General features: G+C 43.5%; 1 protein-coding gene across 2 annotated transcripts in view; it reads right to left on the reverse strand.

Annotated features, from left to right (window-relative positions):
• The window catches only part of dclk1a (doublecortin-like kinase 1a), a 228,305-nt gene that overhangs the window by 11,500 nt on the left and 204,305 nt on the right, over positions 1–12,500 (reverse strand). For both annotated transcript variants that reach the window (XM_036967391.1, XM_036967389.1), the window contains one exon: positions 3,782–3,928. In XM_036967391.1, coding sequence (XP_036823286.1) covers positions 3,782–3,928 — 147 coding nt within the window. The remainder of the gene's footprint in view (positions 1–3,781; positions 3,929–12,500) is intronic.

Consider the following 12,500-nt stretch of genomic DNA (forward strand, 5'->3'; position numbering starts at 1 on the left):
AGGGAGGAGAGGAAAGGAAAGGGGAGAGAGGGGAGGGGGAGGGAGAGGAGATAGGTGAGAGAGGGGAGGAGAGGAGAGAGAGGAGAGGGGAGGAGATGAGAGGGGAGGGGGAGGGAGAGGAGAGGTGAGAGAGGTGAGACAGGGGAGAGAGGGAGGGGGAGGGAGAGGAGAGGAGAGAGGTGAGAGTGGGGAGGGGGAGGGAGAGGAGAGGAGAGGAGAGGAGAGGAGAGGAGAGGAGAGGAGAGGAGAGGAGAGGAGAGGAGAGGAGAGAGAGGGGAGTGGTTAGGGAGGGGAGAGGTGCGAGGGGAGAGAGGAGAGGAGAGGAGAGAGAGGGGAGTGGTGAGAGAGGGGAGGGGTTAGGGAGAGAGCGAGAGAGAGGAGGTGAGAGAGGGGAGAGGTGAGGAGAGGAGAGGGGTTAGAATAACTGTGAGGAAGGGGTAGAGCTTAGCTGCCTAGAGATATAGTTTATTTCTATTACAATATATTTTCACATGGCCACTGTAACGCATCGAATACTTACAGTGAAATGTATTTATAGAACAGCACAAATGTATGTAGCATGATTCAGTCATTTAGCTACTAAATGTATGCATTCATTCTGACTGGTAAGATACGTTCAAGGTTAAAGGGCAACTCTGCCACTTTTAACATTTGAGTTGTTATTATTAAGTATTTAGTTATGGCCTACACAGTTTTAGTGTCATTTTATGATTTAATGTCTTTTGACTGTTCAGTCATGTGCAAAACTGGAAATTGCTTCTCTGTGACGTTTTCAATTAGGATCTCTGAGGATGACTAATAAAACAATGATGGCCATCGTATTCAGCCGTCTATGTAACCCTGTCAGTAGTTTCTGATCGTATTCAGCCGTCTATGTAACCCTGTCAGTAGTTTCTGATGGTATTCAGCCATCTATACAACCCTGTCAGTAGTTTCTGATGGTATTCAGCCATCTATACAACCCTGTCAGTAGTTTCTGATGGTATTCAGCCATCTATACAACCCTGTCAGTAGTTTCTGATGGTATTCAGCCATCTATACAACCCTGTCAGTAGTTTCTGATGGTATTCAGCCATCTATACAACCCTGTCAGTAGTTTCTGATGGTATTCAGCCATCTATATAACCCGTCTCTAGTTTCTGATCGTATTGGATCTCCCTTCGTCTAATAACATCTGGAAATATTTTAAATAGACACTCAAAAAACGAATAGAATAATATCTCCAGTTCTGGTGGCCGTTGTACAGGTTCCAAACAGCCTGTATTAAGCACACAGCGTTGTCGGATGGTTGCTTGGACAGTCGCTAAGGCTTGGGGGTTGGCTAAATTTAAACTCTGCTGTTATTGTTACAAACACTATTATTTTGGATGTAGTTGTTGGGATAGCTTGCATGCTAGATAACCATCATATACAGTGACTTATGATTAGCATTTTGTTAGCATCTAAATTCAATTTAATTTTGTGTGTGTGGGGGGGAGGGGTGTAATGCAGATGACAATGACATGAACGTACTGTATATTCAGCAGGGTAGGATACATTTCAGAGGGTAGGATACATTTCAGAGGATAGGATACATTTCAGAGGGTAGGATATATTTTAGAGGGTAGGATACATTTCAGAGGGTAGGATACATTTTAGAGGGTAGGATACATTTTAGAGGGTAGGATACATTTCAGAGGGTAGGATACATTTCAGAGGGTAGGATACATTTCAGAGGGTAGGATACATTTCAGAGGGTAGGATACATTTCAGAGGGTAGGATACATTTCAGAGGATAGGATACATTTTAGAGGGTAGGATACTTTTCAGAGGGTAGGATACATTTTAGAGGGTAGGATACTTTTCAGAGGGTAGGATACATTTTAGAGGGTAGGATACATTTCAGAGGGTAGGATGCATTTTAGAGGGTAGGATACATTTTAGAGGGTAGGATACTTTTCAGAGGGTAGGATACATTTTAGAGGGTAGGATACATTTCAGAGGGTAGGATACATTTTAGAGGGTAGGATACTTTTCAGAGGGTAGGATACATTTTAGAGGGTAGGATGCATTTCAGAGGGTAGGATACATTTTAGAGGGTAGGATACAATTCTGAGGGTAGGATACAATTCTGAGGGTAGGCTACATTTCAGAGGGTAGGATACATTTCAGAGGGTAGGATACATTTTCTTCTGATTCTCTGTAATAATAATAATGGTGTGTGAATAATAATGAATTTTCAGTTTTAAAGTGGTTTCTTGCATCATTCAACATAATAGAACAACACATTTAGTCACTTCCTTGTCTGAAAGACAAGTGGATAAAACAGGTTCATGTCAAGCCCTGCATGGTTCCAACATCGAATGGAACACCACACATTGGCTGCTACTGTAGGCTGAACGATAGAATAGTTATTTCCATGTTAAAATGTTATGGGATGCATTTTCTCCATTGTTGTTGATGGTGGGCCACACTGGTAGGCCTATAGTATGATCAAATAGCCACAGTAGCCTACTTGTGCACTGATAAAATTGTAACTTAAAGCAGATACAGCCTCAGTGTTCACAGTAAATGCGCCCCCGGAAGTTGCACAGAATTTTCACACCGATGAAGTTTGAACTCAGCTGACCAAAACTGTGCTTAGTGCCAAAATACATTAGAGGGAATATTGAACATGTCTGGTGTGAGCTCACGGGTGTGTGCGTGCGTGCGTGCGTGCGTGTGTGTGTGTGTGCGTGCGTGCGTGTGTGTGTGCGTGCGTGTGCATGTGAAGAAGTGTTGAGAGGACAAGTGCATAAAAGAGAGAGAGGGAGATGCGAAGATACCGATGTAGGATCTTAATTTGAGCCGATTTGCTACAGCAGGAAAATAGTCCTGCAGCAACGGGAAATATAAATCATAATTAACATGGAGGAGTTGATCCAAACTTTAGAAGCCTTTTTTAAAACTCAAATACACTACAAGTTTGCAATTCTTAGAAACAAAAATACGGATCAAATTAAGATCCTACATCTGTTAAGAGACAGACAGGAGGAGGGGGAACGACTGCATCATTGCAGGGGTGAGTCATGTTTCTCTCTCTCCTACTCAGAACGAGTGATATCACTCCATCACTCCATCACTCAGAGAGAAAGAGAGTGTTTATATTGATGTATTTTCTCTTCCTTGTAATTCTAACTATTTGCACATCGGTACAACACTGGATATAGACGTAGTATGACATTTGAAATGTCTTTATTCTTTTAGGTCTGTATTATTTACTGTACATTTTTTTTTTAAATAGTTTATTTCACTTTTGTTTATTATCTATTTCACCTGCTTTGGTCATGTAAACAATATGATTCCCATGTCAATAAAGCAGCTTTAAATTGAAATTGAATGGATTGCACCGTATTCAAAGAGTTTATCTATTAACAGTGACGCATCAAACCCTTTCAGTGATGAGACTACTGACGATGCGATTACGGATCCCACGACACACACACTCTCTCTCTTCTCTTTCTCTTTCTCTCTCACACTCTCTCTCTCTCTATCTCTATCTCTCTCTCTCTGTTTCTCTTTCTCTTTCTCTCTCTCTCTCTCTCTCTCACACACTCACTCTCTCTCTCTCTCTTTCTCTTTCTCTTTCTCTTTCTCTTTCTCTCTCTCTCTCTCTCGCTCACACACTCTCTCTCTCTCTCTCGCTCACTCACTCACTCACTCACTCACTCACTCACTCACTCACTCACTCACTCACTCACTCACTCACTCACTCACTCACTCACTCACTCACAACACAACACAACACACACACCTATCTTACCAGTAGGTTTTCTGGTTTGATGTCTCTGTGTACGATGTTGAGGCTGTGGAGGTATTTGATGGCGTTGGCCAGGTTGTACAGCATCCCGCTGGCGTCCCTCTCCGTGTATCTGTTAGTGGACGTGATGGCATCGAACAGATCGCCCCCCTGTGGAAAACACAAAGAATTACATGCAACAATATTAATACAATCCCAATACCGTACCACAGTAGGAGTCATAATAAACCTTAAAACCGGTCAAACAGAGAAATGGGTCCAGTCGTTTTTCCCACCATTTTTTTTTCCACATAGGGGATTTTGGAAACATTTAAAATAAGCGCTGTGTTTTGTGTAGGGTGTCGTTTTGATTACTGTGTAAATCTCTCTGCGACAAGGTGACGTTTGTCAACAGGTAAACAACTTGTTTGCGTGTGAGTGTGAAGCAGAGTCCCGAGCAGTGTTCAGTGTTCAGTGTTCAGTGTTCACGCCTTACAAAAGTAAGGCATTACATAAACACATTACTATCATGAGTCACGGAGCAAAGTACCGCGTTCTGTTTTTTTTTCTTCAAATTGGGTGAAATGTATTTCTTTATTTAACTTTATTTTCAGAATCATATCAGAATCGTATCTCTACCGGGCGTGTTTCCGGGATCCGATCTCGACTTGTTTCCTCATTTAGTCCTCGAGCGGAGAACGGCCGTATGGAGAAGCGTCATGACGGCCGCTGTCCATGGAAATGAGGACGAACCTCTTAATAGTAAAACTAAAGTAATAATGACAAATGGCAACAGACATAATAAAGTTATTCGTGTTTATTTAAGATTATCCAGAGGGAAGCGAGAAACCAGAAACCCGTTTTAGTCAATATGGAAAACATGTCCGTGATATATTTTAACAAGTACATTGAGAAAGCTCCTGTAAAATACACAAAATAACCTCAGATTATATACATGAAAATGTTATAATATAACATAATATATAATTATATTTGACTGTAGAAAGGCTTAGTACCACATTACCTGTAAACAATAGTGAGTTATTACAAAATATACAATCAAACATTAATCAGATATATTCAACTTTGTACATGCAGAGGTCTTGATGAACAGCTGAGTTCTCGATGAACACCTGAGGTCTTGATGAACAGCTGAGGTCCTGATGAACAGCTGAGGTCCAGATGAACAGCTGAGGTCCTGATGAACAGCTGAGGTCCTGATGAACAGCTGAGGTCCTGATGAACAGCTGAGGTCCTGATGAACAGCTGAGGTCCTGATGAACAGCAGAGGTCTTGATGAACAGCTGAGGTCCTGATGAACAGCTGAGGTCCTGATGAACAGCTGAGGTCCTGATGAACAGCTGAGGTCCTGATGAACAGCTGAGGTCCTGATGAACAGCTGAGGTCCTGATGAACAGCTGAGGCCCTGATGAACAGCTGAGGTCCTGATGAACAGCTGAGGTCCTGATGAACAGCTGAGGTCCTGATGAACAGCTGAGGTCCTGATGAACAGCAGAGGTCTTGATGAACAGCTGAGGTCCTGATGAACAGCTGAGGTCCTGATGAACAGCTGAGGTCCTGATGAACAGCTGAGGTCCTGATGAACAGCTGAGGTCCTGATGAACAGCTGAGGTCCTGATGAACAGCTGAGGTCCTGATGAACAGCTGAGGTCCTGATGAACAGCTGAGGTCCTGATGAACAGCTGAGGTCCTGATGAACAGCTGAGGTCCTGATGAACAGCTGAGGTCCTGATGAACAGCAGAGGTCTTGATGAACAGCTGAGGTCCTGATGAACAGCTGAGGTCCTGATGAACAGCAGAGGTCTTGATGAACAGCTGAGGTCCTGATGAACAGCTGAGGTCCTGATGAACAGCAGAGGTCTTGATGAACAGCTGAGGTCCTGATGAACAGCTGAGGTCCTGATGAACAGCTGAGGTCCTGATGAACAGCCGAGATCTTGATGAACAGCCGAGCTCTTGATGAACAGTTGAGATCTTGGTGAACAGCTGAGGTCTTGATGAACAGCTGAGGTCCCGATGAACAGCTGAGATCTTGATGAACAGCTGAGGTCTTGATGAACAGCTGAGGTCCTTATGAACAGCTGAGATCTTGATGAACAGCTGAGTTCTCGATGAACAGCTGAGATCTTGATGAACAGCTGAGGTCTTGATGAACAGCTGAGGTCTTGATGAACAGCTGAGGTCCTGATGAACAGCTGAGATCTTGATGAACAGCTGAGCTCTTGATGAACAGTTGAGATCTTGATGAACAGTTGAGGTCTTGATGAACAGCCGAGGTCTTGATGAACAGCTGAGTACTCGATGAACAGCTGAGGTCTTGATGGACAGCTGAGATCCTGATGAACAGCCGAGATCTTGATGAACAGCTGGGATCCCAGGCGAACCCAGGTTATGAACCCTTCCAATCACAGGGCGGTAACACTAACTGTTAGGCTACGCACCCTTTTATAGATACACTATATGTACATAAGTATGTTGACTCCCCTTCAAATTAGTCTATTCAGCTATTTCAGCCATACCCGTTGCTGACAGGTGTGTAAAATCGAGCACACAGTCATGCAATCTCTCTTGACTTACATTGGCAGTAGAAGGGCCTTACTGAAGAGCTTGAATGAAAGAGCGGGAAGACTGAGGAACAAAAAGATTTTGTGGCTTCAGTAGAAGAGCTCAGTGACTTTCAATGTGGCACCGTCATAGAATGCCGCCTTTCCAACAAGACAGTTTGTCAAATTTCGGCCCTGCTAGAGCTGCCCCGGTCAACTATAAGTGCTTAATGAATAAGGTAAGGGATAGAATTTGCTCTGGATTTTCTATTGTCTGTTCAGGTGTGTGCTAGTGGTGTATCTATTTGGTGTATCTAACTGGCCATAATAGTAGCAAAGGACATTCACAAGCTAATTTGTTTGTTCTCTGATTACATGCAAGTGTCCAGGTCAGACATTTATACAGATGACTTCAGTCGTATGAAAAATATTCCGTAGCAAAATATACTTACCTTAACAAGCTAGCTACAGCTGCTAGCCTTCTACTAGCTAGTTACAGCTGCTAGCCTTCTACTAGCTAGCTACAGCTGCTAGCCTTCTACTAGCTGCTAGCTGAAACTCTTGAACCCCGGTTTCAGAACTTGAAAAGAACTGAAAAGATGTTAGCATTGTCAGAAATGCTCGAAAATGTAGCACTTTGTTGGTTCTCTAATGGGCTGAAATGTGGTAAATTGTGAATTTAATAAAATAAAAACTGTTGCACCTACAAATGTATTCAGTCCAAATGGATCTAACGGTCACCTGATGGACTCTGTAGCCTTTTAATCTGACGTCTAGAATTTGAGTTAGGTTTGGGGAAAACATTGATTGACGACCCCAATGCTAACAACCTTGTAAAAAAAAATCCGGTATAGTTGTTCTCGGTAATGGCCGGACAGAGCATGGCGAGAGGCTGGGAATGTGTTGTGTACCTCCAATCAAGTTGATTGGCAATTTTCATTGACACTGGCCTCATATTGGCTTAGACATGATGGTAGGCAGAATTGAGTTTAATATTGTGCTTCAACCAATACATACTATAGTCTTGCAAACTAGTGCGACTATAATGCATACACAAGTGAAGCAGAAGCTTAAAATAGGGCCTGGTTTCACACAGACTGACACACACACTGAGACTCACAGGCTTAGAGACACACAGTCATTAAAATGAGAAAACTGTCAAGTCTCCTCTTGTAACTGTGCTGCCTTCCTCAATCACTCACTTCTCTGTATCTCTCTCTCTCTCTTTGCCTTCCTCTCTCTATCTCTCACTCTCTCTCTTTGTCCCTGTGTTGTGAGGATTGACACCGGAGACAGGAAGCAGGTACAAGGAGAACATTGAATGAATAACGGACATAAAACAGGACAGGAACAGCGTCTGGACAGGGGACAAAGTAACAACATCAATGCTGACACAGGGAACAAACAGAGGAACAGACAGATAAAGGGGAGGCAATCAAATAGTGATGGAGTTCAGGTGGGTCAAATGAGGCGCTGGTGCGCGTAACGAAGGGGACAGGTGGGCGTAACGAAGGGGACAGGTGGGCGTAACGAAGGGGACAGGTGTGTGTAACGAAGGGGACAGGTGTATGTAACGAAGGGGACAGGTGTGCGTAACGAAGGGGACAGGTGTATGTAACGAAGGGGACAGGTGTGTGAAACGAAGGGGACAGGTGTGTGTAACGAAGGGGACAGGTGGGCGTAACGAAGGGGACAGGTGTGTGTAACGAAGGGGACAGGTGTGTGTAACGAAGGGGACAGGTGTGTGTAATGAAGGGGACAGGTGTATGTAACAAAGGGGACAGGTGGGCGTAACAAAGGGGACAGGTGAATGTAACAAAGGGGACAGGTGTGTGTAACGAAGGGGACAGGTGTATGTAACGAAGGGGACAGGTGGGCGTAACAAAGGGGACAGGTGAATGTAACGAAGGGGACAGGTGGGCGTAACAAAGGGGACAGGTGTGTGTAACAAAGGGGACAGGTGTGTGTAACGAAGGGGACAGGTGTATGTAACGAAGGGGACAGGTGGGCGTAACAAAGGGGACAGGTGAATGTAACGAATGGGACAGGTGGGCGTAACAAAGGGGACAGGTGTGTGTAACAAAGGGGACAGGTGTGTGTAACGAAGGGGACAGGTGTGTGTAATGAAGGGGACAGGTGTATGTAATGAAGGGGACAGGTGGGCGTAACGAAGGGGACAGGTGTGTGTAACGAAGGGGACAGGTGTATGTAACGAAGGGGACAGGTGTGCGTAACGAAGGGGACAGGTGTATGTAACGAAGGGGACAGGTGTGTGAAACGAAGGGGACAGGTGTGTGTAACGAAAGGGACAGGTGGGCGTTACGAAGGGGACAGGTGTATGTAACGAAGGGGACAGGTGTGTGTAACGAAGGGGACAGGTGTGTGTAACGAAGGGGACAGGTGTATGTAACGAAGGGGACAGGTGTGTGTAACGAAGGGGACAGGTGGGCGTTACGAAGGGGACAGGTGTATGTAACAAAGGGGACAGGTGGGCGTAACAAAGGGGACAGGTGTGTGTAACGAAGGGGACAGGTGTATGTAACGAAGGGGACAGGTGTGTGTAACGAAGGGGACAGGTGTGTGTAATGAAGGGGACAGGTGTGTGTAATGAAGGGGACAGGTGTGTGTAACGAAGGGGACAGGGGTATGTAATGAAGGGGACAGGTGTATGTAATGAAGGGGACAGGTGGGCGTAACGAAGGGGACAGGTGTGTGTAACGAAGGGGACAGGTGTGCGTAATGATAGGCAGTCTGCCGCACTCGAGCGATAGAGAGGGAGAGCGGGAGCAGGCGTTATATGTGTTGCCTTTTCCTCAACCTCCCTCTCTCTTTCTCTCATCCCCATATTTACTCTCTTTCTCTCATCCCCATATTTACTTTCTTTCTCTAATCCCCATATTTACTCTCTTTCTCTCATCTCCATATTTACCCTCTGTCCCTCTCTCTTTCTCTCATCCCCATATTTACTCTCTCTCTCATCCCCATATTTACTCTCTGTCCCTCTCTCTTTCTCTCCCTCTCTCTTTCTCTCATCCCCATATTTACCCTCTGTCCCTCTCTCTTTCTCTCCCTCTCTCTTTCTCTCATCCCCATATTTACTCTCTTTCTCTCATCCCCACATTTACCCTCTGTCCCTCTCTTTTTCTCTCCCTCTCTCTTTCTCTCATCCCCATATTTACCCTCTGTCTTTCTCTCCCTCTCTCTCATGTTATCTTTCTATTTTGTATCGAAGCTCTTCCTCTCTCTCTCTCTGTCAGTTTGTTACCTCTCTCCTCTCCTCTTCCTCTCTCTCTCTCTGTCAGTTTGTTACCTCTCTCCTCTCCTCTTTCTCCCTTTCTCAATGTGACTCTCTTTTGCTATATTTTTCTCTCTCTCTCTACTCCTCTCCTCTTCCTCTTTCTCTCTCTCTCTCTCTCTATCTCTCTTTCTCTCTCTCTACTCCCCTCTTCTTCCTCTCTCTCTCTCTCTCTATCTCTACTCCTCTCTCTCTCTCTCTACTCCTCTCCTCTTCCTCTCTCTCTCTCTACTCCTCTTGTCTTCCTCTCTCTCTCTCTCTCTCTCTCTCTCTCTCTCACTCATTCCCTCTATCCATCTCTACTTCTCATCATCCCTTTCTGTGTGTGTAGGTCTTGCTCCAGGCATAAGAGGTTGCTTAGGGCCCTCGACCAAAAAATAAATATATATACTGTGCCTTCAGAAAGCATTCATACCCCTTGACTTAATCCACATTTTGTTGTGTTACAGCCTGAATTCAAATGGCTAAAATATATTGTTTTTGATTAGCCATCTACACACAACACTTAATAATGACAAAGTAAACAAATGTTTTTAGAAATGTTAGCAAATTTATTGAAAATGAAATAAAAAATATTTAATTTACTTAAGTATTCACACCCAAAATCACCTTTGGCAGCAATTACAGCCGTGAGTCTTTCTGGGTAAGTCTCTAAGAACTTTCCACACCTGGAATAGACAATATTTGCACATTTATTTATTGTTATTCTTCAAGCTCTGTCAATTTGGTTGTTGATCGTTGCTAGACAGCCATTTTCAGGTCTTGCAATAGATGTTCAAGTAGATTCAAGTCAAAACTGTAACTCGGCCACTCAGGAACATTCTCTGTCTTCTTGGTAAGCAACTCCAGTGTATATTTGGCCTTGTGTTTTAAGTTATTGTCCTGCTGAAAGGTGAATTTGTCTCCCAGTGTCTTGTGGAAGAGCAAACTGAACCAGGTTTTCCTGTAGGATTTGACCTGTGCTTATCTCCACTACGTTTCTATTTATCCTACAAAACTTCCCAGTCCTTAACGATGACAAGCAGACCCATAACACGATGCAGCCACCACCATGGTTGAAAATATGAAGAGTGGTACTCAGTGATGTACTGTGGTACTTCGTATTCAGGGCAAAGTTCATTTCTTTGCCACAATTTCAATTTCGCTTTAATGCCTTTAATACCTTGTTAATGCATGTTTTGGAATATTATTATTCGGTAGCTTCCTTCATTTCACTCTGTCATTTAGGTTAGTATTGTAGAGGAACGACAATGACGATCCATCCTCAGTTTTCTTCTACCACAGCCGTTCAACTCTGTAACTGTTTTAGAGTCCCCATTGCCCTCTCTCCTCTCCGACAACCGAGTTAGGAAGGACACCTGTATCTTTATAGTGACTGGGAGTATTGATACAACATCCAAAGTGTAATTCATAACTTCATCGTGTTCAAAGGGATATTTAATGTCTACTTTTTAAAATTATTATTTTTTACCCCATCTACCATTAGGTAGACCTTCTTTGTGAGGCATTTGAAAACCTCCCTGGTTCTTTATGGTTGAATCTGTGTTTGCAATTCGCTGCTGGACTGTGGGGCTTTACAGATAACGTCCAGAGACGAGGTAGTCATTCAACAATCATGTTAAACATTACTATTGCACAAAGAATGAATGCATGCAACTTATTATGGGACCTGTTAAGCAAATATTTACTCCTGAACTTATTTAGGCCAAAGGGGATGAATAATTATTGACTCAAGACATTTCAGCATTTCATTTTTTTATTAATTTGAAAAAATAATAATAAAAACATAATTCCACTTTGACATGATGGGGGTATTGTGTGTAGACCAGTGACACAACATTCAGGGGTGTGGAGAGTTTCTGAAGGAAACACAAACCCAAAGACACATTATGAACGAGATGCATCACTGGTCAGGAACTCAGTCGGGTTCTCAACTTATCGTTGAGAGTTAGAACAGTGGAATACACAAGGTGCAATGTCGCAATGTCGAAATGTCGAAATGTCGCAATGTCGCAATGTCGCAATGTCGCAATGTCGCAATGTCGAAATGTCGCAATGTCGCAATGTCGCAATGTTGAAATGTCGCAATGTCGCAATGTCAAAATGCCGAAATGTCGCAATGTCAAAATGCCGAAATGTCGCAATGTCAAAATGCCGAAATGTCGCAATGTCAAAATACCGAAATGTCGCAATGTCAAAATACCGAAATGTCGCAATGTCGCAATGTCGAAATGTCAAAATGCCGAAATGTCGCAATGTCCAAATGCCGAAATGTCGCAATGTCAAAATACCGAAATGTCGCAATGTCGCAATGTCGCAATGTCAAAATACCGAAATGTCGCAATGTCGCAATGTCGAAATGTCGCAATGTCGAAATGTCGCAGTGTCGAAATGTCAACATTTTTCTCTTGTCTTGTCAGTCCAGGGGACCTTGACATCCAGGAGGCCCCCATTGATAGTGTTATTCATTCTCACTCAGATCTCAAACTAACATGACATGAGTCATGGTAAAATGTGTAAAATTTTAGGAAATGTGCTTTAAAAAAGCAAAAAAATTCTCTCTGCCCCATGGCAAAATGAGTAGAATTGCAGGAAATGTGTTACTAAAATGCACGATTTTCTCTCCGCCCCGTGGCAAAACGTGTAGAAGAGGGGCTGCCTGGATCTTTAATTTAAAGACCCTCGCTCCCTTCGGGCTCAACGTAGACTTTGATCTGAAGCCATTCTTGTGGTTATTGTGACTTTGGCTGATGTAGTCTAAATGAATTTATGATCGTATGCTATCCATTTGTTTTTTGTATATTGTTCTTTGCATGTCATTTTAATATTTGAGAATTAACCAATGATATTAGGCCATACTTGGCCATGATTACAGACACCTGTG

The sequence above is a fragment of the Oncorhynchus mykiss genome, chromosome Y (assembly GCF_013265735.2).
Source record: "Oncorhynchus mykiss isolate Arlee chromosome Y, USDA_OmykA_1.1, whole genome shotgun sequence".
NCBI lineage: Eukaryota > Metazoa > Chordata > Actinopteri > Salmoniformes > Salmonidae > Oncorhynchus > Oncorhynchus mykiss.